This window comes from Psittacula echo (genome assembly GCF_963264785.1).
Source record: "Psittacula echo genome assembly, chromosome: 5".
Classification (NCBI taxonomy): Eukaryota; Metazoa; Chordata; class Aves; order Psittaciformes; family Psittacidae; genus Psittacula; species Psittacula echo.
In genome coordinates this window covers 8,978,748-9,006,043 of record NC_137739.1, presented here as the reverse complement: position 1 = coordinate 9,006,043, position 27,296 = coordinate 8,978,748, and the positions used below count along the sequence as shown (strand labels likewise).

General features: G+C 45.4%; 1 protein-coding gene across 1 annotated transcript; it reads right to left on the bottom strand.

Annotated features, from left to right (window-relative positions):
* Positions 1 to 1,547: 1,547 nt before the first annotated feature.
* On the bottom strand, positions 1,548 to 16,542 carry GPR139 (G protein-coupled receptor 139; the record flags this gene model as incomplete). Its single annotated transcript, XM_080619490.1, has 2 exons — positions 16,342 to 16,542; positions 1,548 to 2,482 (listed from the first exon to the last, which is right to left on the bottom strand). The coding sequence occupies exons 1-2, from the start codon at positions 16,460 to 16,462 to the stop codon at positions 1,548 to 1,550; spliced, it is 1,056 nt and encodes a 351-aa protein (XP_080475616.1). The 5' UTR covers positions 16,463 to 16,542.
* Positions 16,543 to 27,296: the final 10,754 nt, after the last annotated feature.

Genomic DNA, 27,296 nt, shown 5'->3' with positions numbered 1-27,296 from the left:
AACTTTGTGTTTCTTAGGGGAAATGCACCAAAACTGAGCCATCCATGGGGTTTAGAGAGATGTTTTCAGCCCTCATATCCCACCAAAGGGGGATTGACTGGATCCCTTCGCAGAGGACCTTGATGTTAGCCCCTGATGCCCCACTGGAAATGGAGATGGGCACAGGCACAAATGAAGAGCTAGCACCAGGCTACTTCTCATTTGCTGGGAAGCTGCTGTGTCCACTGGCCACATTGTACTTGTGTTCACCACACAAGGAAGTCTGCTCTCACATTCAGTAAGGCTGCATTAAGTGCCTAATATAGAAGTAAAAAGGTGGTATGTGGCTCTGAGAGACCACATGCCAAGGTCTGAGAAGGACAGAAATTACAAGAAATGCATTTTCAGCCTTCCTGTAAATCTATTCTCAATTTCTACACTCGGCATTACTGAGATTGAGTGTAAAGGAGGAGAAGTTAAGCTAATTTAAATAAGATAAATACTGAAAAGCCTTAGTCCAAGCTGATCTATGTTTTTACTGCTGCTGGGTATTTAATGGACTTGTTTCACAAATTGGTTTTTTTGACAATTAAATGGCAAATCTGCAATAGGAGGGCATAAACTGTCAGGAGAAAAATCTTAGACTGAGTTTTTTTATATGTTAATGCCTAAAGGCCTGAACACGGGGATAACTGAGAATCTTTATTGGTTAAGAGAGAACCTGAAGGCTGTGATCACTCCAAACCTTGCAGGAGCAGCTTCAGTGGGATCTCTGCATTAGGCAGGACTTAGCCTCACACTTGAAAGTCTGTAGACACCATAACTGAAATAGCTGGGAAAAGAGGCTGCTTTTGTTCTTGGCTCTAGAAACCTCCCTCCCTCCCTTGAGCTCCCCTGTCTTGGTCTCATTTTTAAATAACAACTTAAAACATATGAATATTGGCAGCTTGCAGGGTTGCTTTCCCTGCCAAGGCTGTGACAGGTACTATAACGGTCCTCAAGCCTTGTTCAGGTGAGCCAAAAAGGGCATGTCCCAGTTTGTGTCTCGCAGGCTGCCTCCTGCAGCAAGGTCTTGATAGCAAGACTGTGGTGGTATTTCATGTCAGCAACAACATATCATTTTTTGGCAAGTGCACACACCAGAAATGGCACCTTCCGCAGTACGTAAAAGCATCCATTTGCTCTGTCGATGGTGAACTGCAAGGTCAAGTAAGGTTTTGTTGTTGTGTTTTAAAAGTTGTAATTAAACACTGTTGTGGCTTCTCTCCTCCAATGACTTCACACTGCACTGGTGCTGGGATGCAAAACATTTGAGTGCAACTGAACACTAAAACTTGAACTCTGAAGCATATTCAAAATGCTATGTAAGAGATGGAGGCATTTGCCTTCTCACTTTTGCTCCTAAAATCAAGTGCTCCTGATTCCTCCTTAACAGTCTGATCTGCCCTCGGTCTCCCAGGGAAATGAAATCAAATGACCACTTGTCAAAACAGCCATTTCAGCAAATTACATCCTGAAGATGTAACCACTTGAAAACTTGCATCCAGAAACTCAAACTATTGCCCTTTTCATGGTGATATTTTTATAGGCTTTCCATTCTTATCATACTGGTAAACAAGCATTTTGATGCAGTGCGAGTTGGCTGGGGAAATCCAAGGGCTGCTTGTTATGGAAAAGTTATGGTTTGTATAGAATTGCACAGGTTGCTTCTGACACTTAAAGAAGGCTTTCAGCGTGGCAGCTGCCATTGTGCGAAATCTTTTGCTAATAAAACAGTAGAGGAAGAAATTAATTGCAGTGTTCAGCAGCGCGAGCATATTGGCGATGTCCGACACAATATGTACCACCCAGCTGTTGTTTATAGGTGATACGTAGAGGTGATACAGTATCATGATTACTCTTGGTGCCCAAAGTATGGCGAAAATAGAAGTTATAGTAAACAAAATGGCTGTTGTTTTCCCTGTGGAGTACCCTCGCAGTCGGAAATGGCTCTTTCGACGCAGCTTGTACACGATGATAGAATTCAGGATAAAGAAGATGGAGCAGGGCACCAAGTAAACAGTAAAGCAGTGGATCCAGATGAGGACGTGATGCATTGATGTGCTTATGTAGTCTTCAATCCAAATGTTAGGCCACCAGTAGTAGGGGATGCTGGTCAAAAAGCAGGTGATGTAGACACTTACAATGACTTTTCGAGTACGAGCAGGGTACGAGACTGTGTGATACTTCAGCGGATGGCACACAGCTATATACCTGTCGATGGTTAGTGGAACCGTAATCCAGATGGAGGTGTGGATAGAAGAGAACTCCAAGACCTCAATTATTTTGTCCAGTACCTGAGGCATCTGTTTGTTTAAAATGAAGTCTTCCATGAGGAAGTCAACAAAGACGATGAAGAACAGAACCAGGATGTCAGCAGCGGCTAGAGCTAGAAGGTAGTTATAGGAGGACTTCTGCCTGCGAGCCACGAGCTGGGAAAGGATGATAACTGTCAAGATGTTTGCTGTGGAAACAGAAACCCAGAGTTAGGCAGTTAAGACATAACACTACGTTTTCTGAGCACTTGCTTGGAGCAGTAGCTCTGTTCAATCACCTATCAACATGACCACCTTTAATGAAGTTCAAGAAACCAAAAGGAAAGCACTATGGTTGGGTCCCTCAGAGAAGCTGTTGCAATGACGAGCATGTGGCCCCGCTCCCAGCTGTGGGACACACTGATACTCAGTGTCCCGGCAGACTGGGATGAGACACACAGGAATGTGGGACCCCAGGCATGGGGTGAGGTGGTATCCAACATCCCTTGGCTATCTCCGTGGAGCAGATGTAGAGTTATAGCCCTAGCTCTGTTGCTGCTCTCTGGTGCGCCCTGCTGCTGCTGTGGGCACGGCAGCAGCACTGTGAGCAGGGGGTGCTGGGACCCCTGCCTGTGCACTGCGAGGAAGGGCAGCAGGAGAAAGCAGCTGGTATCTCTCACACACACTCTTATTTCCCCACTTGCTTTTTTTCGCTTTTTTACTTTTTAAACAACTGACAGCTCGGAAGGGTGGGGTGGGCTGTGAGGAGAGACATTTTGTTCCTCATCCTAGCTCATGGTGCTTGCCTGTTCTAGTTTAGACCTCTGTCTAGAAAGAGCTGAAAAGCCACCTGGATTAGGTGATTCTTCCTTGACTGAGTGGGAACCTAATCTAGAGAGGGACTATCCGGGAAACACGTCCTTGGGTCTCCTGAGAGCTGGAGGTGTGTTACAGCACACAAAGTTTTCAGCTGTGCCCAGGATGAGTCTCCTGAAATTGTCATCTCTTACAGACAGGCTCTGAAGAAGCATCTCCCTTCCCACCATTGAAACAGTCTGTTCCACAGACCTGCTTGCTTATCCAGAGCTGTTCTTTAGAAGTCCTTCAACTGGAAGGCATTTTTCCTCTGGAGTGATGCAGCTGAGTCTTTAAGGAAATGCTGCTGGTCACTCCAGACATGATGGAGGTTCTGATTCAGGCTAAGTATAAACATCTTTCGAGTTTCCTGAAAAGGCATCTGCTTGCAACTCTGGCCACCGTACAGACCCATCACCTAAACCATGCCTAGATGTATTGCATGACACTAAATATTGCAGTGAAGCAAGTGTCCTATCTCTGCTGTTTCACTATCTGGTTTGCTTCAGTCTTCTAAAGCTGTGATATGTTTTGGTGTCTGCTTGAACCGGTGCTGTAAGGGATGTTCTAGGAAGGACTCAGTTCTACAGCCCCTGGCCGGGCAGAGCTGCTCACCATGGCTGCAAACAGACCTTGCAGTCCTTGAGAGCTTTCCTGGAGCACTAAGGTGTAGCTGAACTTTAACCACTTGCTCACATTTAATAGAACTTACTGTGTAGTCTTGAATAGGGAAAAAAATCCTATTATTACTAGCAGTATGGCTGGAACAAGACAGGTGAAATTGTTCTCATCAGAAGTTTGTATCATTTGCCTACAATACCTGAAGTAGTGCTTAAAAATCAGGGATCTGGTTTACTGTACTACAGACTGCCAAATGTTTGTATTTGACATTTTCGTAAGTGTTCTATAAATCACCTCTTCTGTGAATTCAGTGCTTCAAACGTTTCTGTCAGCTTTGATGGATTTCCCAAAACAAATCAACAAGAACTGTAAGGATTCTTTTAAATCAGAGAGAAAGGAAGTTGCTGATGTTAAGGTAATGATGACCTAGGACATACATCCTACAACTGAAAGTGCTCATTCTTTTTGAAGTGTTGGCACTGGAGAAAACTTGCGCTTTCATAAATGCCTTCAAAGCCTGTTGCCTGGGTGCAGATTTCTGCCACCAGGGAAATGAACTGCAGCAGAGTGAATGGTATTGAGTAATAGCCCTCATAAGTGTCACCTGCTTTTGTATTAACGTCATATATTAATTTTGTAACTTGGAACAAAACTAAATGAAACATGAGAATCAACTGATTCCTTCCCTAAATAAAAAAATAAGCATAAACTTTCCAACAACATCGTCTCAAATCGCCGTCAGGCTAATTTTCGCAGTTCTGCCCTCTATTAACATGAATGCAACTGCATTGATTTCCGCTCAGAGCAGGCGTGGGAGATGGAGGGCAATACACCTAGAACTGCTGTGTCATTTTTCATTTGCTTGCTTATGAAATGCCTCTGTTATGCCTGCTGCTGTGCTGTAGAGGTACAGTGAGTGATGTATTGTCAAGGAAATCCTCAAGCTGGAATGTTTATCTTGACTCTGCAGCAAATGTTGGTTTTGGCCAGCCAGGCTGAGTGGCTTGGCTTCACAGTTACTGGATGTGACCCACAGGGTTCATCTTCTCTTTAAATCCTCTGGATTTGACTCACTCCAGTGGCAGCAGCTGAAACCAGTGTCCAGCAAGGGGAATGCTTGAGGACACTGGTCACTGCTGGTAACGCTGGCCTGCCTGTCAGAGGGTATCCTGCAGGGATGCTGAAGTCATACCATGTCCAGGCACAGCAGCCTTGCTCCCCACCCCTTCTGCCCATTGTGGGGATCCTGCTGTTTGGTTTTCACCCCTCTCTCAGTTTTCTACAGGAGCAGATTTATGAGCAGTCCTTTGCTGTGTACCCCCTCTCCCTGTCTTTCTCAGGGTTCCCAGCAATAGCAGTAATAGCATGTACTGAAATGCAAGTTATTTACTTACTGCCAGCAAGCTTTGCTTGGTGAACCAGATTAGAAAATTGATCTGACAAAGTACATGCAATTTTTCTGCAAGGGTTACAGTATCTTGTATTGGAAATGCTTTCTCTGGGATCACATTAAAGCTTTTTCTGGCTGGATGATATGAAATATTGTAATATCATTTACTTTATGAAAGCAGACATACAATGGGGTGCAGCAGAAAGTTGCCAATATCACAGTGCCTTAGCACAGGGCTTGGGACTATTTTTCCTGCTGCATGATGTATAGGGAAAGGGAAGATGAGGTATGGACAAGTCTTAGTCCTTCACCCATTTCATAGCCAGTGTCCTCACTGGTGTGTCCTCAGACGCTGTCTGAAGCTCAGTAAAATGGGAAATGGGTAGGAACAACACTGTATGAATAACTGTGTCCTTGTGCCAGCACCTTGGTGACTCCTGAGTGCATACTCAGTGCCCCACAAGCTCTCCTGTAGGCAAGAATTATCTACTCCAGGTGAAAGGTGATGAAAGAGTATTTGCAACCAGATCTTAACCTAGTTTACCCTAATTCTTGCACTGATATTGTAGTCAGTGATAAAGACTATGGTAGAGATGGTGATGGAGATATAAAAGTGTCTGTCCTTACTGTAACTGTGGAGCTGCAGCTACTGGATAGGTCAGTGCCCCTAAATTGTCCTACATGGTATACTGCATATTTCTTGCAGTGTTTTTTTTCTAGACATAAAGTAAAGATCATCTGAATTTGAAAGACATTGATCACTGTGCTGGGAGTTGATTAGGGGATGACAGATGGGAATTTCTGCCAGTGTCACTTGCTGCAGTGCAGCATTCTGAATTTATAAGTATGTGGTTGAGACCCAGGGCTTGATTAGGGACTAGACGGCTGAAGCCTTGAGATGCCACTAGCAGGTGATGAGAAGTAATTGTGAGAATGCCAGTCTCAGGTCTTTCCCTTCAGACATTGAGACACAACATTAGAATGTCTCTTGACACCCAAACACAATTGGTCCACGCTGCTCAAAATACAGCAACCTTCTAACCCAGGCAGGCTTCATCACAGGATACTTGCATCTCTGCTTTGACATCTCCTCTGACTCATCTTCTGAGTACAAACTGTAGCACTGAAATTCATGCCACTGGGGGTCCTATGTATCTAAGAGGGGTCATCCTTTAGGAGGAACCCTTGTTCTCATGTGGATTTAGGTCTGTTTCCCATACCAATGCCACGCTGCCTTGCCTGCAGACCTCAGTCAGTCTTCTGTGCCTCTTCAAAGCGGTGCCTGTGACCTAAAGGCACAGTTTTTTCTCCACCTTTTTGTTTTATGGATTATAGTCATAGCTCAAATGCGGGGGATACACAGAGCTCCTTCCACTGACTATTATCACAGTGGGTGAGCTTAAGCAGGAGCAATTGTATTTGTCTAAAGAAGAACCAGGCATGTTTCTGGGCTTTGGTGTTTTTTTTATTGAGAGCATTTTGCATGTACACAGCAGCCTGTGCAGTGAAATAGCCTTTACAGCACAAGTGGTAGCACCACTGAGTTGGGAATAAGGCCTGCTGTGTGGTTCAGTAGTTCAGCATCATAAACCACCTAAATGAAGTAGCCGTGAGTGTCGCTTACTGAGTGTGATAAACGTTAGGTCACTGACTATAATGGACACCTTTTACCGAATGCAGTTGTTGCTAGGATCCCTACAAATTATTGTGCAGGGCATGAAACTACTCTGCAGGCCTTGTGTTAGTCACCTGACTGGCACAAAGAGATGGTTACAAGCAGGAAAACTTAAATTGCTATAGAAAACATGTTTGTAACACCTCCTCCTTAGATTTAGAAACTCTGAGTACAATATGCTGAAAGTATATGGTGAAAAAAGGTGATGTCTTGGCTAGATGGGAATAGATTATTTCCTCTAAACTAGGAAGTAATGTTATTAAGATGTAAACAGGTACAGTGTCCAGCAGTCAAATCTGACCATGGTTACAAACATAGTCACTTGCCAATAGCTATCAGATTGGAGATGAGGATGGTATTCAGTGCTCATTCTGTGTGTGGGCTCTCTGGAGAAGGTGGTGACAAATGAGAGATTTCTGACGGAAACTACACAACAGAACTGTTAAAAAAATAAAATGGTGTGGTAACAGAAACGTGTTTATTACTGATGATGCCTATAGCTGGTTATGTGGTCTTTTAAAATGACCCCTGGATGCTGTCTGCCCCTGAAGAAGATAGGGTAGTTACATGTTTTCCTCTTACAACTGGGATTGGCCAAACTCAACGCTACAGCATACAAGGCCAGACCCTGTGAACAGTGCCTGCTCATGGCTAAGGTAATTTGTTTCTCTCTTTTATTACTGTATCCCAAGATCCTTCCTTAAACCATTGTGAAGTGTAAAGAGATACTTTATAGACTGTAATTAGTGCAATACAAGTCTTTCCTTCCCTGAGAGTTCCTGTGAGGATTGACTTTTAAAATAAATTGATTTATTTGTTGTTCAATTGTCTGAGCACGCTGAATGGCACGGACCTGCTCACCCTCAGGGGAGGGGAGAGCCCCCAGCCCCTTCTGCTGGTGCCTGCATCACCTCCCAGGGGATAGAGAGGGGTCTAAGATGGAAAATGATCATCACAAAAGCTACTGTAGGGGCACGGATGCAGGACTGCCACTGGAGGAGGTTTTAAACCTTGCTGGAAGGCTCTCATGTGGTTTGTGCTTAGAAATCACACACGCACAGGGACATACTGTGCCAGTTCTGATGGTGGGAGTGAACCTGAAGGTAGAGGATGATCAAGCTCCTGCCCAGGACAACCCAAACTCCCCTCCATATGCAGGAGACTGGGTTAGTGATGCCAGAGGAAACACAGCATGGCCTTATACTTACAAGTCACAAGTGAATTAAAGAGTTAGTGTCAGAGGCCAGATTCTGATGATGAAATCTGGCCTCCAGGGCTGTTTTTCTCACTGACAGCTTTATTAGCTGAGATGGCTCTGGGGAAGAATGCAGCGAATGGGGTACTCTGCTCCATAGCTGGCACTAGCCGTCAGTGGGTCATGGAGGCCAAAGGATTATAATCCAGCCAAAAGCACTTCCTCTCTGTTGGAGAGCACAGATGTAGTAATGGCGTGGAGATGCCAATGGCAGGTATCACTTTGAGCTTTGCCAACTACTCAGGCTTAAGTGCAGTAACTTGTCTGGTGGACAGGTGTAATTACAGTGTGTTGCTTTTGGCTTTCCTAGACCATTGGAATAGGGTTTTTTCCCTAATTGTTATAAAATAGGGCTATTTCTGCAACATCAGAATGGCCCAGAGGATCCCTAGGCTAGGATGTGGGGAAGACCAGCACATGCTCACTGATGACACATGTGAATGTGACAGGGATCTGGTTCTTGCCATCTTCACCCTCCTTATCCACCTGTCCTGAGCAGTGCAGAAAGCCTCTAATGACTCCTGGAAATTCTCCCCCTCCTTGAAGCCTTTCTTAAAGGCACTCGCACCAGGACAAAAATGTTTAATACTCCCATCTCACAATCTAGTGTTTCATCTTGCCACCATCGCAGTAAAGCTTTCTCATGAAATTCATGCTGGGAGGAGGAAAAAGCGATCTGCAAAATGACAGTTATTCAAGTAACATATCTGGACAGATGGAAATTTTCAAGGCGATTTGGGTAACTCATTTGGCAGGTGTCTGTGGCTTTTAAATGTAGGCTGTCAGTAAAGTTTAAGAGGTCTCAAGCTGAGTAACTTGAGCTCAAAGATGGCATTATACCCTTCTGATACCGAACACCAAAGCATTAAGGCAGGTGCCAAAGGTATTCGATGGGATGACTAGGACGGAGGGAGGACGTGATTTCATAAGGGCACCAGCATGAATTCTTTACTGAACATGAATAATTAAGAGCATTTTACTTTTGATTGAGGTTTTACTAAAAAAAACCCCCAGTCTTTATGCCTTCCTAAAGCATTAGCTAATGCAGTAGGAGCTCATGCTTGCAAACCCCATGGCCAAGCTTTCTCAGAGACTCTGCCAATTTTACACAATATGCAGGAAATTACAAACTATGTAAAATCATCACAGTTTGGCTTTATTTCCCCCACACAGAATACACTGCATCCATGCTAGATAGATCACTCTTTCGTGTGCTAGTCTGGACATTGAGGAAAATACACACTTGGAATGAACAAATGTTTGTGAAATGTCCTAGTCTGATGTAACTGACAGGTAGTCTGTCTTGAAACCAAAGGCAACCTCTAGTGCATCTGTCCATAGAGTCAATGCCCCGTATAGATTCAAAAGATGGAGAAGTTAAATCACTCTCTATTCCAGGGACTTTCAGTTTCAGATGGTAGAAAAGAACAATTTCAGTGAAAAACATGTGTTCAGTGTTTCATAGGCAGGCTTCTCTCCTCTTCCATACATAAAGGGATAAAACTCCTTGTAGTCATCTTCTGTACTGCTAATTCTGGTCCTACTTGGTTGCCTCTACTCCATTTCCTCTGCACAACCATATTGGTGTCCTGGGTGGGAACCCAAGACCATCTTCTCCTATCAGGTCACCCCCAGAACAGCACCAACAGCACTCCAGACACTAGGGTTTAGGATGCTTACATACATATGTATCTTTACACAGCAGAATAAAAACGGAATTGTGTGCAAGGCCTCCTATGCTTAAGAGGTTAATTTTGGCTTTGCTTCCTTTTCTGGTGTCTCAAAGTTAATGGGGAAAGAGATTAAAGGCTCAAAAAAACCACCTGAAACAGAAGGTTATAGGCCAGGGAGTGTTTTGCCCTTGGCATGTGAAAGCAGAGAGCGCATCACATCAGGACAGATATCTCCATGTTGTTTGTTGCCTATAGCAAATTGGTTTGATGTATGCGGATGAAGACCTTCTCCTGCTGGCTTGTTTCTGCTGATTCACCCCCATTTTACAGAAGGGAGCACAAAGAGGAGGAGGAGGATAGAACTAAGGGATTGGATGAAGAACAGCAGGGTATTAGACTGCCTAGTGCTTCTGAATGCTTGACTTCTTAACGACTGGGGGCTCTGCATTACCCACCTACCGTGAAAACTGGCTGTGCTCTCTCTTTTGTGTCGTCATTTCAAGGAAAAATCTCCTTTGGAGTTTTTCCTTCCCAATCCATTTTAGCAGCCTGCCATGCAAGGTTGTGCACTTCATAGTCTATTGAGCGTCCCAAATATTGCACCTCGTCATCATTACAGCCCTGACAGTGCTGTTTCCTACTGATGTGGCAGAAGAAAACCAAAGTTAGCAGTTGTACTTTGTAGCGGCATTCAGAGATGCGCAATCAAGTCCTCTTCTGCATTAGCATGGATTCAGCCACACGCTGCCATTCAGGATGCAAGGTTTTAGTGGTCACAGTCTCCAGACATAGTGACCAAACTAAATCACTCCCATCTCTCGCCAGTTCTATGCAGAGACACTGTAATGAAACTATTCTTTTTCCTAATGATTCTTCTTTCCTTAAAGAAAAAGAATTCATTTTACATAGGAAATTACTTATTCTAAGCATGTTAGCAGCAGTTTTGTTTCCCTCTGTCCAGTAGTGCTACTGAAATGTGCTGTAGTGCCCTTCAGTTGCTCCGACAGCTGAGCTAAAGTTCTGCCAGTTTATTTGCCCTCCTTTAAGCAGGATGCAATGTACTGGCTTTGTGTCCAATTCAGATTTTAAGTCAGAGAAAGTGTGGCCTTTAAAAGGGGAGTTGAATTAGACCTCAGGAGTGTTCAGTTCTTATTCATTGTATGAACTCTATCTAATGAGCAACAGCTAAAGACTGCTGTTTTTTCAAGGTCATAACTCTGCTTGTAACAATTCTCCCACTCATGTTTTCAGATCTTCCTCTAGCACTTCTATTGTTCTGGTGTTCTTTTATGAAAAAGGCTATTTATTCAGGTGTTGGAAATGCTCTCTTTAATCAGAACCCTGTACTGTGATTGCAGAAGAATATACTAGGCAGTAGATGGCAGGAATCCAAAACAGGTCAGACACACTTCTGCACTGCTGTGTGCTGTATGTACACCTGCCTTCTGCCTGCTTTGGTATTTACTGGGTATTACATGCCATGTGAGTCATCAACAAACATTGCTACCTGTCCTCCTTCCTACTCGTGGTACTAACCAGGTCATGGCTATAAGCACAGAGATGGTAGTGTTCTTCAGGTCTCATTCCCCCTACACCGTGGGAGTGGAGGTAGCACAGCTGGGCTGTTGCGTGGTGGTGGTCTCTTAGATCAGGGATGCACAGCCCACCAGCACCGCCTTGCCAGGATGACGACCCTGGCTTGCATTCCTTCCGAGTAGCCTCCTTATTCCACTCTCTGGGGAGAAGGCTGCAGAAGGACCAGTTCTCCACTGTTTCAGTTTGCCTGTGACTGTACTGTGGTTTGCATGGGCACAGTGCAAATGTTACGCTCCTGAGTGTCAATCCAGCACCCTAGGGAGCATCTGGCTTGCTGTGCGAGGACACCCAGTCTGTTGGAGGAAGGTCCATAATGTTGTACCTATCTTTTGACAGTGTGTTATAAAGGTCAGGCACCCTGCTGAGCTTACTTCCTCTAGGTCAGGACTACAGCTTCTCTCCCTCTGCCTGGAGGCCACTGAGTACGCTCTGTGCATGGCTGGGCTTTGAATGATACAGGTTGTCCCCACCTCCACAACACCTTGTTCAGCAGCAGGTCTGACATGAGAGCTATCTGCTTACAACCAAGGGTGTCCAGCCTGCTTTCCCAAGCTTGCAATCCTGAATTTGCGTTTAGATGGGATCAGTTTTAAGCACAAAGAAAAGAAGCATTTGTGGACTTCCAAAGTTTGGAGTGGTACTTCCCTGGGACAGTGGTTTGTAACCTTCCAGAGATGCTGTAAGGATGCTGGGTATGTCTGTACTTTGTGTCACTGGGATGTGATGACCCCTGAAGCAGAGTTGCTCCCCAGGTAGGCAACTGAGCAGGGAGCAAAGTGGAACCTGCAGTCACACAGTAAGAAAGCCAGATTTTACTCTCCCTCTCCAGGAGGAGGAGACTCCTGGAAAAAAGGGATCAGGTCAGGTCCCGGTGTGGGAAATGCTGCCACTTTGTCCTTTCTGCAGCAATACACTACACCCCCAACAGGGAAGGTGACTGCATGGAAGGCAACTCTGTTACTGCTGCACCTTCTAACGAAGCAGGGATCAGGGTCAAAGCCAGGTGCCTGCAGCAAGCGCTGCTGCTTCTCTGCCTTACCTTCCTGACCGTGTTCAGAGGCACAGCCATAGCAGGAGCTCTTTGGTGTTAACTGCTTTGTGCAGCTCTCACTGGCAAAGGGATGGACTAAGAGTTGGTACCTGTTGCTCTTTGCTTTCTCATCTTACCAGCCTCCTTCTAGATTGAATCAAAGCAATTTCTTCTCTCCCCCACATCCAACAACACCTCTGGCATTTTCTCTCACTAAAGCAAGAAACTTCCATTAAGCCTTCCTGCAGCCCCACTCTTGCCTCCTGGCTAACTGGAGGTGCTTGAGAAGTTCTCTCTGACTGACAGTCAAGGGGAGTGCAGGGATGGTAGAACAGGGGCTGCAGAACAGCTCTGTAAACTATACCATTCCCCCCACAAATGGGAGTATGACCCCAGTTCCAGTGCTACTGCCTCGCTCTGCTCCACACCCTTGCACCAGCAGCTTCTCCCTGTCTTACACAGCCTGCTTCTGGCAGCAGGACTGCACACTTGTGGGACACTTTTGCACACCTGCACTCAGAACAAGTTTGAGAAAACAGTTGCTGTCTCACCAGTATCTGCTTAGACCTCATAGCAGCCTTCCGGTATCTGAAGCGGGGCTATAGGGATGCTGGGGACGGACTATTCATAGGGACTGTAGTGACAGGACAAGGGGTAATGGGTTAAAACTTAAACAAGGGAAGTTTAGACTGGATATAAGGAAGAAATTCTTTACTGTTAGGGTGGTGAGGCACTGGAATGGGTTGCCCAGGGAAGTTGCGAATGTTCCTCCCCTGGCAGTGTTCAAGTCCAGGTTGGACAGAGCCTTGGGTGGTTTAGTGTGAGGTGTCCCTGCCCATGGCATGGGGGTTGGAACTTGATGATCTTAAGGTCCTTTCCAACTCTAACTATTCTATGATTCTAAAAGAGATCTTCCATCCCGGCTGATCAGGAGGCAGGATCACCTCTGGCAGACTGTACCTGCAGTACAGTACCAGACCACCTGGGGACAAAGTACCTGCTGCAGCAGGGTTTGCTTGCACTGGTGCCTCTGTGGTTGCCCCTCTTTGCAGGGCACAGCTTGGAACTTGCCTCTGTGTGCCACAGCCAGAGTAGGGGTGAAGGAGTTCACTTTGCACTCTCTTGTCTCTGCCTTTCTCAGACTTTCTGGTGCCTGGTTGAACAGGGAGGGAGGAAAAGTCGCTGCTGAGAACAGGATCTGTTGAGGTGCCTGGGTTACACAAGGGACAGGATGCTTTCTCTGCATGCACAATCAGGCCTGGCATCACTTGGCCTCAAAGTGGAGTTGTTGAGTTAGTGAAATTTCCTTCAGACACTAGAGGAGGAAAGGCAAAAACAGTTAACTGGTTTCTCTTCTCATCAGTCTGTCATCAAGATTTGTGGCAAGGAGTGAACCGTATGCATTTCAACAAAACACTGCACTAGTGCTGTATTTGAGAACAGATCCTAGACACTGTTTCTCTTAAATTCTTGGCACTACACAAAGCTAATTATTCTGATCCCACAGACTTCAGGGTTCTTTTTCTACAGGTAATAAGTGTGCTACCTTTACAATTTTCTAATGTCAGAAAACCGAAAAGCAGCTTCAGATTAAAACATGAAAAGCTCTTTTTAGCACTGCTCTCACCCTGTAACATATCCTCAATGAAGCTTGGCTATTTGAGTCTTCCTTTAAACATATCCAGCTTGTTCTCATCTCTGTGCAGTCTTCACATGAGAATTGTAAATTTCTCATGCACTCAGCACACTGTACATGTGCAGTGTTTTCAGGTGTTAGTGCCAATGTTATCCTCAGATAATGTGCACTGAACAAGCTGACACATTCATACCTGATGTGAGTCCACTGAACCCAGCACTGTTTCACCACCAAATGCTTTGGTCAGTTCTGTTAAGTACTGCCACTGGTGCCACTGCTCTAAGCAACTGATGTCCGATTCCTCGAGAAATGCATGTCACGATTGCTAATGTGGATTGTACCCCAATTTTAACCATGTTCTTAAAGTAACAGCGTTAGGTCTGTAATTACAATGCAGTATCCCTAGGGAGCTGGTGCAAGTATGTGCTGAACACTCATTAAGTGATCTTTCTTGTCTGTGCACATAAGACTTTCCCTGTTTCGGAGACATACAAAGGCAAGTTTAGCTACAGACTGCTTCATAACAACTTCTTCACCTGATACTCTTGAGAAGGTCTTGGTCAGTTCCTAGGGGACAGGTGTTGAAACACAGCTTGTCATTATTGTGGACATCTAAGGCATTAATGAAGAGGAAACCACCTCCTTACCCCTGCTGGCTGGGTCCCTTCAGGTCAGAGCTGATACTCATCAATACTGTGGAGCAGAGACACTTGCGTATACCCTACATCCTCTGTGGGGAAATACAGGACTTAACTTCCCAGCTTTGTGAAGTATTAGTCTGAACTATTAGCCAATCTTCAAATTTTAATTATAAGCCAGGGAGGCATAAAAAAACCCAAACCAAACAAAACCCCACCACAAAGAACATCATTTCATGCAGGTACCTGCTATGGTAGGCTGCTCTTCATGACTGATTAGATTTTTTTCTATGAACTAATTGCTTGAGGAAGGAACTTAGGTGAACAAAACATTAAGAAATTGTAGACTCCTGAATGTCACTGCTGCTTGTCGTTTCACGCAGCGATTTAAATGTGTAGCTGTATACAGACACAACCAAACTCTTGTATTGCACCCTTAAAATACCGATTCACCCTGGTGCATCACATTGCTCTAACTTTTCCCCGACTCATTCTGCTTGTCCTTGGGATCGCTGTAGGTCACTCTGAGGCTGGAGATGTTAAGCAAAGGAGCAAGCCATGATGTTTGCCCACCCAAGCTGTGCTGGGCTGGCAGCTCTGCCTACTGAAGCCCAGTCTTTAACTGCAGAAGTGGTGCTGCATGAGCAGTTCCCCGTGGTCCCATGTGCCAAGGTGTCTCACTGACAGCCTCAGACAGTCCTCTCCGGGAGGAGAAACCTGCTCATTCCCTTGTCTCAGCTGACACACTGATGCTGATGTGATGCTCATGTGCCATCTGCACATTCTGAGCTGTGGATACGTGCATACTGGCAATGGTGCCTCACAGGTATTCACACCCAAGCCTGAAACATCCTTTCCTTCCCCATTTGGGGTCTCTCTTGCTTTTCTCATCTCTAGCATCTCTATATCGTCTTTGTCCCCTTTCTAAGGAGGAGATTTCACTGAGGGTTATGCAGGCTGGAGGCTGGTGCCTGTGAGCTGGGACTTTCTTCTGAGCCCTGTACCTGCACTCGGGGATCTCAGTGTCAGTATTGCCATTGCCCTTGCAGGGCACTAACCCCAAAACCGGACTTCCTAGATACTGTCTTGCTCCATCAGCTGTAGACACAGGCTCCTGAGTCAGACAGAACTGTCTGCTAACCTCTTGATAGCATGCTCCTTCCCCAGCCTAGTTCCTCACTGGTGGCATGCTGCTCCTAAAGCCAACCTTGCCTGGGATTTGCACTACAAAACCTCCTCAGGTACATTTCTCATTACAGCCAGCCCGGTCCGTGATCGACAGGGGACAGACCCGGCTGTCCTCGTACCGCTCTGTCTTCACATCGCCAAACTGATAACGGCAGGAACTTCACGACAGGCTGAGACTTTGTATGTCAAGTTCAAAGTCAGAGCGCCCGAGGCCGGGTGAGAAACCGGCTGCAGCGGTACGAGGGCAGGCGGGGACAAACCCCGGCGAGCGACCAAAAGGTAGGGACAGCGGCGTGTCGGGCGGCAAAGGCGCTAAGAAACACCCGCGCTCAGCCCCGCCGAGAACCCGCTCCCGAGGACGCCGCAGGGCGCCCATCCCGCACCACGCCGCAGGCAGCCGGGCAGAGGACGTTCCGGCGGGCGCTACCGGCAGCTCTGCGGGAGCCTCTCTCGGGCGCGGCAGCTCCCGGGGCAGCCCGGGTACGGCGGCGCGTCCCCGCCCGGCACTCACCCGGCAGCCCGAGGCACAGCAGCAGGCTGTAGTAGACGACAGGTGCGTACCCCAAGCCGCAGCCATAGCGGTGGTGCGCCAGGAGGGAGCCGTTGTGCAGGTGGACGTGGTTGTGCTCCATGGACCCGCTCTCCCCGCGGCCGCGCTGCCGGCGCCCGCTCCGCCGCACGGGCCGCCCCGCCCGCCCCTCGCGCGCTCAGCGGCCGCGAGCTCAGCGCGGCACGCGGCGGCGCGGGGCGGGGCGGGACCAGGCGGCTCCCGACGGCGGGGCGGGGCGGGCAGCCCCCGCCTCACACCGCCCTGGCTGCCGCCGCCTCAGTCCAGCCCTGGCTGCAGGCGCCGTTCCCTCCTCAGGGTGGCCCCGCCTGAGGGCAGCCCCGGCTGCCGCCGCCGCTCGAGTGATGGAGTCTGGGACCCCCTGCTCGGCAGAGGCAGGTCTGGGGCGGCGGCGGCGGAGGGGTAGCCCGGCGGAGTAGGGCCTGAGGAGCATCCTGAGGACATCCTGCCTCGGGGCTGCACCTTGGCTCCCCTGGGACGCTCTTCCCTCTGCCCGGGGCAGCCCGTGGGTGCCCGGCTCTGAGCCCCGCTGCCGCCCAGGCTGTGGAGCCGGGCTGGCCGGTGGTGAGAGTGAACCCCCCGGGTGCGGCCAGCCCCATGGCGAAGAGCAGCGAGGGAGTCCCCCTGACACAAGTCAGTAGGGTAGGGAGAGAGGCGGGCGGGGTTTGTCAGCGGTGTGGAGCTGTCTGACAGCCCGGGTTGCGCTTCGAAAGAAGCTCTGAAGGAAGTAGTAAATCCAGAAATGAGCATTTATAGCCGCAAAACTGAAACGGAGACCTAGGATTAATTACACTGTCCCTTTTCTCCCCACAGAGAGACACGGCCAGCAGTGAAATACACCGGGCTGCCCCCCACCCAGGAACCACAGATGTGTGTGCAATTCCAGTGAGGTAAAGCAGAAGGGAAATCAGGATGTCTAAAATAGTTTCCACCCTTCCCTTAACACTTGCGTATTTCACTACATAGCCCTGTGTGTAATTAGCAAAGAGTAGAGTTAACACGCATTACGTGAAGGTGGTAGAGCCCTGTGCTTTGTGCTACCTGTCAATGGGCCGGACACTGATGTGTTGAGGAGGTTACAGTTTAGTGATAAAATATATGTTTGATTACACTTCTGCTGAGGAGAAAACATGACTTTTTGTCTCCCAGTATGTAGGGTTGAGTTCCACAGCCTGGCACTGCCCATGGAAAGCAACCCCTGGGTTGCTGCCAGAGCTGGACAAGGGGGTTTATGTGCACAATACCTTTGAAATTGATCACTGAGGCATGTCTGTTGGGATGCTCAGGTACAGGGGGTGGGTTATAAAGCTAGATAAAGATGTGGTCTCTTGCTGTTTGAAAACACCCAACATAACAGTAATACAGCATAAAATGTGTGCTACAGGTGGGAAGGCACTAGTAGGGCAAGTGCTGTAACAGTCCATCAGGTGACCAAGCAATGACATGTATATCTTTGGGTTTCCATGAGCTTGTTTGAAGTTATTGAAATGTAGTTTAGCTTCTGTTTAGAAACACAGCAAGGAGCGAGCAAGGCTCTGGTCCTGCAAGGGCTTGGGCAAGTTACTTTGCTGAAGACTCAGCGAGATTATTCACGTGCTTTTTAAGAGAAGAGGTCTTTTTGAACTGTACTGAAACCACTGTTAAGTTTCCCAGGTTAAACATGCTGGAAAAAACATATTTTTCCTCTTCTTATTCAGTTGGAGTCTTTGTGAACGTAGCTTTAAACATGGTTACAATCTGCTAATATGGCCTTTAGGTGGATGTTTTCTTAAAATGAAGTCTTTTGAATCTGTTCATTCAAATGATCAACAAATCGTGTGAAGTGGTGGTGAGGGGGCTGTGATTATACAGTACAAAGCCTTGTGAATTTGGTTCTGCCTGGGTGGCGTGTTTTTTTTTTACAGACAGTTAACTTACAGGGTTTTTTTTTATTATTTTAGAAAGTGTAATTTCTTCTCATGTTCCCCCAACAGACCTGATGAGGAAAGAGAATTCTTATTGCCTCCCAAAAGGGAAGTGGTGATTGCTCAAACTTTCTCTTGGGTGAAGAAAGTGCATCAGCAGGGTTGAAAGCGTGGCCCCCTATTTCAAAGTTATGTGAAGTTTACTGGTAAAGCAGCACACAGAAAGAGAGGACAGTGAAGCAGTAGTCAGCAAGCTCTGGTTAAAAAGCCTCACATCCCGTTTGCAGTGCCCTGGGTCTCTCAACTTCCCAATTAACAGCAGTGAAATCCCGCAGAGGCTGGAGACTAAGGAAGCGCCTCTGCCATTCATTTTCTGTTGTGCTGCTGCCACCACTGTTCTGTCTGACCTAGTTTTAAACATCCTGAGCAATAGGACTTCCCTGGAGAGGTTTCTGTAATAGTAGCATTCGTTTCTTTGGAGTTAGACTTGTCTCCAGGGCGCTGTTCATGTAGCTGCTTGTGTGCTGAGAGGAGCTTTTGGTCATAACTGAAAGAATCTTTTGCCCTCTTCCCACCTTGAACTCTCACTAGAGCTTTGCAGCTGCAATCTGATGTGTTCCCATTGTATGAGGGGAAAAACTGGAAAATTTGGTCATGTTCACTGACACTTCCTCTGGCCTGCCCTGCAAATGGAGAGGCCAGAGAAAATGAATCTGCCCCTGGTACCTCAGTTAGCTTGATTCAAGTTTGTTTGAGGAACTTTTCTGCCTTGCTGCACCAAGAGATTCTAAGAACAGGATGGACCAGGCTTCCAGGTCTGATTTGCTTTTGTTTCACTGAAGACAAGTTAACAAAATACTTTGTGATGTATCAGAATTAAAGGCTCAAAGATTGCTCTTCCGTTCATTCTGTGAAAGGTTATTTGAGAGCATTCTGTCTTTCAAATAACTTGAAATGAGTTTTTGGCCTCAGTGAAATGAATTTGGTTATTCTGCTGTCTGAATTGTGCAGTAACAGAACCTTGGACATAAGGAAGTTTCAATAAAGCCAATCCAAACCTGACCACAGTGTTTGCTTCTACTTGAAGCTGTTTATCTTTAAACTTCTTGTTGTTTTCTAGTTACTTTCTGAAGGGATGACATTTACATGTAACATCAGGCCCTCAGTGAGAAGAGCACTGTGTTCTGCTCGTGAATTAACAGTGAAGGCAGAATTCCTCTGGAGCTTTAAGGAGGATGGTTTCTGAATCTCATAAACAGCCGTGTGCTCAGACAACGAATAACATTTATTTTTTTTTTTCCAAAGAGCTCTTTATTCTTTGTATGACATGCTACATAAGAGATGGGTGTACTTTGCTTTCAAAATTCTAGAGCTATTTGAACTTGGTTAGCTTTCTGTTTTTCAGAGGAACTGATCCTCCCTGTAAATTGCTAGGCAGTGGTCCTTGGGGAGGGAAGATCGAACAGTATGTTAGTCACATACACCCCCCTCCACTCAAGCTGTGGAGGAAAGCAGGAGTTACTTCAAGAGAAATGAGGCGTTGACTCAAAGAGTCTGGAAGAACTAAATGTTGTGTTGTTGCAAGACACTGGCATGAGTAACATGCCTGGAAGGTAGCAAAGGTGGAACTGGAAGACAAATGCATGGAGTCTGTACAAGGGATTAGAAGAGGCATTGTGAGGATAGGGGAGTCTTTCAAAGGAAGAAGTATAATTTGGACAAAAAAGGGGGGCTAACAATTACAAGAGGAAGGGACGTTGGCGACAGAACTGGTTTACCTGATCAAGGTTTTCTTACTTGTGTAGCAGTGCTGCAGGAATTCGTTTCAGAGCTGCTACAGAGAAAATGATAGCTGTATGAATGACAAGTCTTAGATTATACTTTATTAGATGCTTGTATATAATTTTGCTGCAATGAAACCCTTCTCTTCAAAGCAATATTTTTATCTTTACTTACTGTTAGCCTGCAGAATAATTGAGTCAAATTCTACTCCTGAGTTGAAGGACTGTCTTTGTCAATACCATTCTCCAGGTCTCTTCAGGCTTGGAAGGGAAGAAAGACCTTCCTGTGTTCTCATAAAAGCTGTTAAGAAGAAAATGTGATTATGAAAGTTCTTTACTGGAGCCTCCTCAGTGCCTTTGAATAGGCAGGCTTCAGATTTACAAGAGAACACTGAAGATTTATTCATTTTTAAAGTGAAAAGTTTTTCTTGTGCTGGTGATGATTGCTGGAGAAGGCTGCAGGGCCATAATACTGGTGCATCAAGGCTTCTGCTTGCGGGTTTATGGCCTGCACCCTCAGGCTCCCCACCCCTGTAGACTCCTCTTCACCTCCTTTTCCTGTGGCCTTACATCTCTCTGGAGACCTCATGAAGGTTACATCAGGTCTCAAACTGTGGCTGTAATGGAGCTTTGCCTATTTGAACCATCAGAAAATGTGTTTCAAGCTATTAAACACCTATGTTTTTCCTCCTAAAATTAAATGTTTATTCCCTGAACTCCCTTTTAGGTTTCAACTGACAAATCTCATTGTAATTCATTTGAGCACTATTGTGAGTATACTTTCCAAGGGAACAGAAAACAGATGTGATAAATGCCTGAACATGAGATTTAACCTAGCATCTGTTGTTTTAAAGAAGCATTGCGAAACAAAGGAAGGTAACTCTGTTTTGTTTGCATTTAACCAGTAGGTGATACACCTGATTTTCCATAGTAGTCCTTTCAGGTTACATTGAAAACACGGGGCAGAAGTGTGCCCTGAGATAAACTCACTTCACCTGTCCAGTTTGCAGCGGTTATGACAAATTAATACTATTTTTGCGACTGTCAGCATATAGGTAGTGTTTCAGGTAAAATTAACTCATTGTAATATAAATTAAATGCTTTCTGCAGGATAAGGAAGTGGAAAGTATCCATTAGAGTTTGCATGATGCTTAACTGTAGTGTTAATGGGCTAATTCATATGTTTAGCATAAGGATATGCTTAAGTACTTTGCTGGATTCAGGCATAAATAAATTAGGATTAAAATGTAACTACTTGACAAATACTTGTAAAGACTGAGGCTAATTTATCCTCTCCCCAAGGTGAAAAGAAAGCACATGAGATTCATGTCACAGACACTCTGCATCTCTTCTGCTGGGATTTTTAAAAGTTGAATAATAAAGTACTTGAATATTGAAGTTTTTGCTTGGGCTGGAAATTCCACGTAGTTTAACTGTAGAAAAGATAGAGTGTGCAAAGGCCTAACAAAGGTTCCATTACTGTGCAGAAATCAAGCCCAGCCTTTGAATGCCAAGAAAAAGAATGAAAACAGATTAGATTATCTCTTATTTTAAAATCATTATAACAATTATTTGTACTAATTATTGCAAAAAATGTTATTATTACAGCAATGCATTCATATTCATCATGCTAAACCTCATTAGACCTCATTTCAAGATCAAGTCACAAGGACTACGTCCTTTGTTCTGTAGTTTCTTATGTAAATGCCATGTTTAGCTGGTTTGGTTAAATCCTCCTTGCACACCTCAAGATAAAGCTATGTGATTTTCATTTAGATTTGGAGCTTTTCTTCAAGAAAAAAATACACTCCTTCCCCATATGTACTTGTTGATGCCTTCATATTACTGGAACATAAGAAGCACCAGCAAAATCAATGCACCTCTTCATGAGAGCTGGGAATGGTTTCTGTAGGGAGCAGTTGTCACTGGCTGGTAACAAGGTTCCTACAGAGAGTGTCTTGTCAGGAGTGGTGGCTCTGGCATTGGTGTGCTTGTCACGGGTGTGCGCAGCGGCAATCCCTGCAGCTGCAGGAGCTGGAAGCAGCTTCTCCACTGACTTGTATGTGGCTTATTACTGACAACCTGATAGAGCTGAAGGGGAGGGTCTTGCAGCATCACCTTTGTTTTCCATGGGGAGAGGCAGGAGGCATGAAAGAGTGTGGCTCCGTGGACAAAAGGCTGATGCAGACTCTGATCCTGTGGCAAATTAGATAGATTGCAAGGCCCCTTGTTAACTTCTGCCTGTCTACCAAACGAGCAGCCGCTTGAGCAGAATACGATTATGTTCTCATTTTACATATGGTTTTCACATGCTATCCCTCCTATTAATTAACTAGATTAAAGGTTTTGTCTTCCTTGAACTCCTCCTTTTCTTGTCTGATACGCTCTGAATTAGGTGTAACCATTATAAAACATAGAGATGTAACCATTATAAAACATACCAGAAGCAGAAGACTAATTTTTTCTAACTTTCTAGGTATTGTGGGTATTTTTAGCTACCACACTTGGCAGATACAGCAAAAATACCTTCTTGCAGGTGGATATTTTAAGTGGCCGTAAAAGCTGCTGTTTATCTGGCTTTTATTTCCTTGATGTAAAAAAATCTATTTTGCATCTTCAGTAAGAGTAATTTGCCTGTCAGTGGACATGTATTTTCCCACTTTGGGATTGCTTTTTTTGTTGTTGTTTTTGCTCTAGATAAAGAGATCTAGCGCTTATTAAAACAGCAGTGCCATTAAAAATGTTAATGAGCTTTGTACCCAGTCTTACTGTCATGCAGTTTCACTGTCTGGGCCACAGTTTCTCCTAACTTACCTTGGCATAAGTGAGGCATAAGCAGGATCAGGTTAGCCGCAGTTTTACTGTAATCCGTAAGGCCACTGAGAGCACAAAAAGAAGATAGCTGTACGTAATCAGAAATCAAATAACGTAGTCCCTCTACATCTCTGCTTAGTTGCTTGCTGGTGATGTTGAGCATATGTCCGAGCCTACATTAAAGGCACAACAAACAGTCGGGAGAAGAGCAGCAGGACCAATGGTGTATCTGAGCCCCAAGACTAGAAATGGTTTTGATTAAATTCATGTCATTTTACAGACAGGTGCAGCACTCTGATATCCTTATGTTTATTCCGCAGCTCACCTACCTTTGTCTGTGGCAGAAGCAAAAGATGTTGGAACACATCATTCAAAAAAGGAAAAAAAAAAGAAACTGAAAATTGAACTTGTCAGTATTAGCAGGGAGAGGGATGTAACTGCAAACTAACTGATGTGGTTCAACTCAGCCGAGACAAGCAAGCAGCAGAGGCCGAGCTGCAATAAGGCTGCTTTCTAGGTGGGGACCAGTTTCATTAACTTCAGTAAGATTGCTTCACTGAGTGGGATGGGCAGGATTTGGCTTTTAGAAAACTGCAGAGAATATTATTGCAGGGTTCTCAGATTTTTTTCCCCTGTTTAAATTGGCTCAGCAGGCCTTGCAAAAATCCCTGTGGGTTTGAACAAAAAATGATTTGCAGTTTCCTAGAGGCCGACAACTGTTTCTCCTCTAATCAGGTATTGCCCTGAAGAAAGCTTTGGTCTCCCTGTGGATCCAGCAGCGGTAATCTAAAGTTACTTACAGGGAGCCTAATCCTTCTTGCCAGCATGTTTTGAAGAGGGTTAGAAGATTATTTTACACCTAAGACCACATAGGCTGTGCATGATATAGAGAGTGTGGTAAGACTGCATGGCAAAAGTTTCTGTCCTTGATGATATTAGTGCTTGGGCACACTTTTGACAAAGACATACGGCTGTGATTTTCCTACCTTGAACTTGAAAGAGAAGTCAGGATTTAATTTTATGTCAGCACCCGGAGGCTCTTTGTTTCTTGCTTTTGCTCTTTATTGCTCCCACACTGCAAAAACATACACCAAACTGAAGCCTCTAATAATACAGTCTATGGAAATCACAAATGCAAGGTCACACAAGTGCTCGCTATTGGCCCCTGAAGTCCAACTTGGGCACTGCTATAAAAGCAGAGACTCTTCTGCCATTGACTCTTGTCTTGCACTGCTGTTGGCCTGGGAACACTAGAGCATTTACCAGACTACAGGGCTCTTCTTCCAGATATGTCATGAACTGAACAGTATGTTCCAAAGGGGCCACTGACTTTTCACGTGGAGACAGTGGAAGCTGGCAGTGGTCAACATTTCCAGTATGAGGCCTGAAGTTCATAGTTGTGTTGCTGCTCCTGCTGGTTGATATGCACAGGCTTTGTTGGATCAATGGCAGTATTGCATTCCTGAGTCAGACTTGGCCTTGGTTTTTTTTTCAGTGGAATTGAGTTTATGTGAGAAGGGAAGGAAAGCTATCAGGAGGACTTCATCCCTTTCCTTTTCCTCTCTTTGTACTGGCCAGTGCCTCTGGCCCAGATGATGCAGGTGTAAGTTTCTGTGGATGTGTATAAGCATTGATGGAGTACTGTGCTAGCAGTGAGTTGCCTGCAGCTGTGGGTTGACTCTTTTTAGTCTTTGAATGAACCTACATATTTCTGAACTTCACTTCTTTTGCACAGTACTGGTGGTAGATCTTAAAATACTCCTCAGCTCAGACACTCAAGTGTTTCCTCATTTTCAGGGGTTTGTTCTGTTTTGTGATGGTTGTGCAATGACCAATGAAATAAGCATTTGGTTTTCAGTTTGAGGTAGCTAATGGATCTCAAAGAAATTTGCTATTGTAATTTTTTGCCTAATTGTTTTCTCTCTGTAACTGTAACTGTATGCCTTCACTTCCAGGATTTACTCTTACATTCCCATGTAGTTAGTTTCATGCAGATTCTATGTGCTTCCACAAAATGACTCTGTTCAATAGCAATCAAGGTTGCAGACCGGGGAGACAGAGGCTGCAAGAAAATTATTTTAATCTGCCGCTTGAAATGTAATTTCTGACCTGCTTCTGAAAAAAATGACACCCCAGTCTCAGAAAGTGGGTAACGTATCATTGTACATGGTAATCATTTGGAAGTGCTGGGCAGCTGACAAATGAGAGAGACAAACAAGCTGTGCATGAGTCAAATTTCTGACTCGCTTTTACAAAGGCTTTTTTTTGCGCAGGTACCAGTTTATAACCAATGTGCTTTAGATTTTGTCTAGCATGTGGGAAGGTTCTTGTAGGTCGGCACCACTTTGAACATTAGGGTAGTATCTAGTTTCTGTAAATATTGATTTCTCTTTAAACAGGTTGACTTTAACTTATTTTAATTAGTAATGGCAGATGTTCAGCTGGAAGAACACATAGGGATCATTATTCTAATAATGTCCTATTAGCTTTTAAACCTTCCTCTTAATGTAAATCTGTAATTGGAGTGCTCTATCTGCTGCATCCTCCTACAAAATCTGTCAGTAAGCCAATACACTGGGATGCCAAAAAGCTGCAGGGATTGTAAATAGTGTCTTATGACTCCGTGTTTCAGATAATTGCACTCTGAGGACAAAGCAGAGTAACACAGCAGAGCTGCAGCAGCAGCCCCCATCATCTTCCAGTTCAAAGGAAGGATATTCGCTTGGGTGGAGGATGCTTTGACAGCAAGGGAAGACTGAAGAGATGGAGCATTGTTTGTAGTCATTATCTCCCACTGAGACAGAATCCAGATGCAGAACAGCCCTTGGAGTTGATGGCAGTGTGTCCTCCAGCCTTGCCCGCACCTCCCTTTGCAAGGGCAAGCTTGGTGATGGTCTGTCCCAGCAGGGCAGGGCAAGAGAATGCCTCTGGCCCTGGGGGGAGACTATTGTCCTCTGAGTTTGGCCAAGGGTCTGTGAGAATTAAGACTATTTCACTTAGGTCCATGCCTACATGACTGAGATAACATGGAAGGTATCTGAGGAGGCTTTACCTCTACTGGAAGCTTTTGGCTTTTTATGTATTTAGATGTATTCAGGTGAATGTTTCTCTTCTACATCTTTATTTCACTACCTCACATGTGTTCAGTCCCAAATATTATGGCACTGACCGGTCACTTCCTTAAAGTGATTGTATATCAGCACATCTCTGCTGACTCTCACCAAGCCATTCCAGCACCAAACTGATATAAACAAGTACCCAGGCCGTGAGCTCTGTCTGTAAGCACACGTATAGAATTTAGACTGCTTAGTTGTTTTATCCTTGTAACTTGTCTCTTACAAACAAAACCCAACCCATTTCATTCACTGCCCTCTGGTGGCATATTCACTTTTCCTCGTATCTCTTCATATCCTCATATCTCTTTAGAGAAGAGATTCAGAGCAGCCCTGCGGAGAAGGACTTGAGGGTGTTGGTTGATGAGAAAATGAACATGAGCCAGCTTCAGTGTGCGCTCACAGCCCAGAAAGCCAACCGTATCCTGGACTGCATCAAAAGGAGCGTGACCAGCAGGTCAAAGGAGGTGATCCTGCCCCTCTACTCTGCTCTCGTGAGACCTCACTTGGAGCATTGTGTTCAGTTCTGGTGTCCTTAACATAAAAAGGACATGGAACTGTTGGAACAAGTCCAGAGGAGGGCCACGAGGATGATCAGGGAACTGGAGCACCTCTCGTATGAAGATAGGCTGAGAAAGTTGGGGCTGTTCAGCCTGGAGAAGAGAAGGCTGCGTGGAGACCTCATAGAAGCTTTCCAGTATCTGAAGGGGGCCTACAAGGATGCTGGGGATGGACTCTTCATTAGGGACTGTAGTGACAGGACAAGGGGTAATGGGTTCAAACTTAAACAGGGGAAGGTTAGACTGGATATAAGGAAGAAGTTCTTTACTGTGAGGGTGGTGAGGCACTGGAATGGGTTGCCCAGGGAGGTTGTGAATGCTCCATCCCTGGCAGTGTTCAAGGCCAGGTTAGAGCCTTGGGTGACATGGTTTAGTGTGAGGTGTCCCTGCCCATGGCAGGGGGGTTGGAACTAGATGATCTTAAGGTCCTTTCCAACCCTAACTATTCTATGATTCTATATTAATCCTTTCTCATGTACAAATATATCATCCATTTCATCTGTGGATCCCAAAGGAGAAGTTGATGTCATTATTTGCATATGGCACAAACCAGATGTGCAGAGACCTTCTTAGTTGCCTACAGTAACACTGGCAACATCCAGAGCTTCAGAGGACCCCATGGGTTGTGGATCTGCAGTCCCCTGGCTCCCACCCCGCCTCCTGTGAGAGATGTTCTTCAGTTGATTACTCACAAACCACTAATCCCATTCACATTTTCCATTGCAA